This window comes from Macrobrachium nipponense, chromosome 29 (assembly GCF_015104395.2).
Source record: "Macrobrachium nipponense isolate FS-2020 chromosome 29, ASM1510439v2, whole genome shotgun sequence".
NCBI lineage: Eukaryota > Metazoa > Arthropoda > Malacostraca > Decapoda > Palaemonidae > Macrobrachium > Macrobrachium nipponense.
This window is the reverse complement of record NC_061092.1, coordinates 74,295,219-74,297,625: the sequence shown is the minus strand read 5'-3', so window position 1 is coordinate 74,297,625 and position 2,407 is coordinate 74,295,219. Positions and strand designations below refer to the sequence as shown.

General features: G+C 33.4%; 1 protein-coding gene across 1 annotated transcript; it reads right to left on the bottom strand.

The window, feature by feature from the left end:
• Window positions 1–1,347: 1,347 nt before the first annotated feature.
• Window positions 1,348–2,010, bottom strand: LOC135206370 (gastrula zinc finger protein XlCGF49.1-like). The gene has a single exon (XM_064237787.1). The coding sequence runs from the start codon at window positions 2,008–2,010 to the stop codon at window positions 1,348–1,350; it is 663 nt and encodes a 220-aa protein (XP_064093857.1).
• Window positions 2,011–2,407: the final 397 nt, after the last annotated feature.

Genomic DNA, 2,407 nt, shown 5'->3' with positions numbered 1-2,407 from the left:
AATGGGACTCACTATCTATTTTATGCATCTGCTACAAAAATTAGTTGCACAGCGAAATTGAATGACTCCTTAGCACTCTGATAAAGTTACAAAAAGGTATTTACCCGAGTTTTACAAAAATACACTTTGTTCCATGTTTGAGATATCTGACAATTTGTTTAGTTACGAAGATAACGCAGGTTTGCGTAAACATTCCATGAGTGTCCAAGATTATCTTTGGTACTTTTCAAACACCTACAGAATTTACAATCAGCAGCAAAGTAATAAAATAAACTATATCAGTAATAACAAATGTCAGTAACACAATTTCAAGTTGTAATAATTTCTAGAAAAAACTATCAAGCTGTTTAGGACAACATTAGCAAACAACCAAGTGAATGATGCCAAGTGAAGAAATCTGGATATCTTTGAAGAACCAAAACCTTTTGAGGCCTATTGTATTTTATCTTAATATCTTTTGTTGAAAACCAATATGTTCTGTTTAACTGAAAAATAATACCACCTGATTTTCCTGCAAATAAATACTACCTGATTTTCTGCTGTTTATGAACAAACTACCAGATAAATTGCATAAACAGGGTAAGTCAACCTGGAAAGAAAAATATGTTTGTACTTTCTCACTGAACAAATGGAAGTTAAATTACATTGTTTTCAAAAATATAACTTCACATAAAAGTATAAAGAAATATAATACAATTACTCAGCTTGAGAATGAGACCAAAACCAGGGTTCTGTCAACAAATATAAATTCGTACACATCAATAAACATAATTGCCTTTGTGATCAGAAACAGTAAGCGAGAACTCTCCTTCTTTCTCAGCGTTCCCTCAACACATTTATTGATAACACTGACAAATGAATTAGTCTCAACCGAACAATCAGTTGCCTAAAAACATTTGAAATCGTAAAAATATCAACAAGACCTTAAAATAGTAGTGATTCACTGTTGCATCTAACAACCAGTGGTTATTAACAAATAATCTAATAAATATAATAACCCATTTTCTCATAAAGCAAATATAATAATTTTTAACTTGCTGCACTTATCTGAGCTCATAAAAAAATAAAAGTACCTCCCGAGAAAGCGAGTATTTCCTTGTCCTCACTACGTCACACAAAATTTCACTTACAAATGTTACCTAAGTTTCTCTCTTAATAATATTCAAATTACAGAAGTTATATAAAAGCATTTAATAAAAATGACTTGGAAAGAGATCAAGTAACAAAGAGTTTCTGTCTAGTGTGAATTCTCGTGTCTTTTGAGATGATTTGGCAAGTGAATGTTTGCTCTCAAGCATGAGTTTTTGGTGTTTTGTTTTGTGAGAGTACTTGAATCAGAAAACCTTATTACACACAGAGCAAGTATATGGTTTCTCTCTTTGTATGAGTTTTTATGTGTTTTGCGAGATTACTTGTAACAGAAAAACTTCTTTGACATATGGAGCAAGTATATGGTTTCTCTCCCGTATGAGTTCTTGTGTGTATTTTGAGATTACTTGAAGAAGAAAAAGTTCTTTGACATACAGAGCAAGTATATGGTTTCTCTCCCGTATGAGTTCTCATGTGTGTTTTGAGATGACTTTTATCAGAAAATCTTCTTTGACATACAGAGCAAGTAAATGGTTTCTCTCCTGTATGAGTTCTCATGTGATATATGAGATGACTTTGATGGGAAAAACTTCTTTGACATGTAGAGCAAGTATATGGTTTCTCTCCTGTATGAGTTCTCATGTGACATTTGAAAGAACTTGAAACAGAAAAACTTTTTTGACATACAGAGCAAGTAAATGGTTTCTTTCCTGTATAAGTTCTCATGTGGGATTTCAGCTTGTCAAGTTTTGAAAATGTACTTTGGGATTCAGTAGAAGTTAATCGCTTCCCTGCTGCGTTGCTTCTATGCAAATGTCTATTTTCCTCTTCAATGCAGATCTTTTTCTTTCTGCTCTCATCATCACAGCTTGGAGAGCTGTCCTTTTCACACTTGATAGTAGAATGGGAAGAACAGTTCATATCAAAATCACCATAGTCAAAAAATTCCTGTTCTGCCTTGACTTCTAAGAAGGGTGGGTCAGCAAACAAGAGTTGTCATCTGAATTTTCAGTTGGACCCTCCTCCAGATCCTCCTTCTCTTCTTTAAGTAGCAGCAATGATGACGATTCTTCAGCTTCCATTTCCACAGGATGTTCTATGTGCAATACTCAATCCTAGTTAGGATCCGAAGGAAATTTCCTCCGTTTCAAAGAATCTGAAATAAAACAAATAATCTGAGACCAACATGTTCTGAATAGCACTGTTTATAACAACTCTTAAACTAAGCATCCTCAGGGAAAACAAATATCACAATGCAATAATCATCTGGACACAATCTGTCTCTAAAGAAATAAAACATCGTAAGCAACAAATTTAG

Excerpts from the sequence above, each read along its gene's own strand:
- LOC135206370 (XM_064237787.1), bottom strand. The coding sequence starts at position 2,010 with ATGAACTGTTCTTCCCATTCTACTATCAAGTGTGAAAAGGACAGCTCT.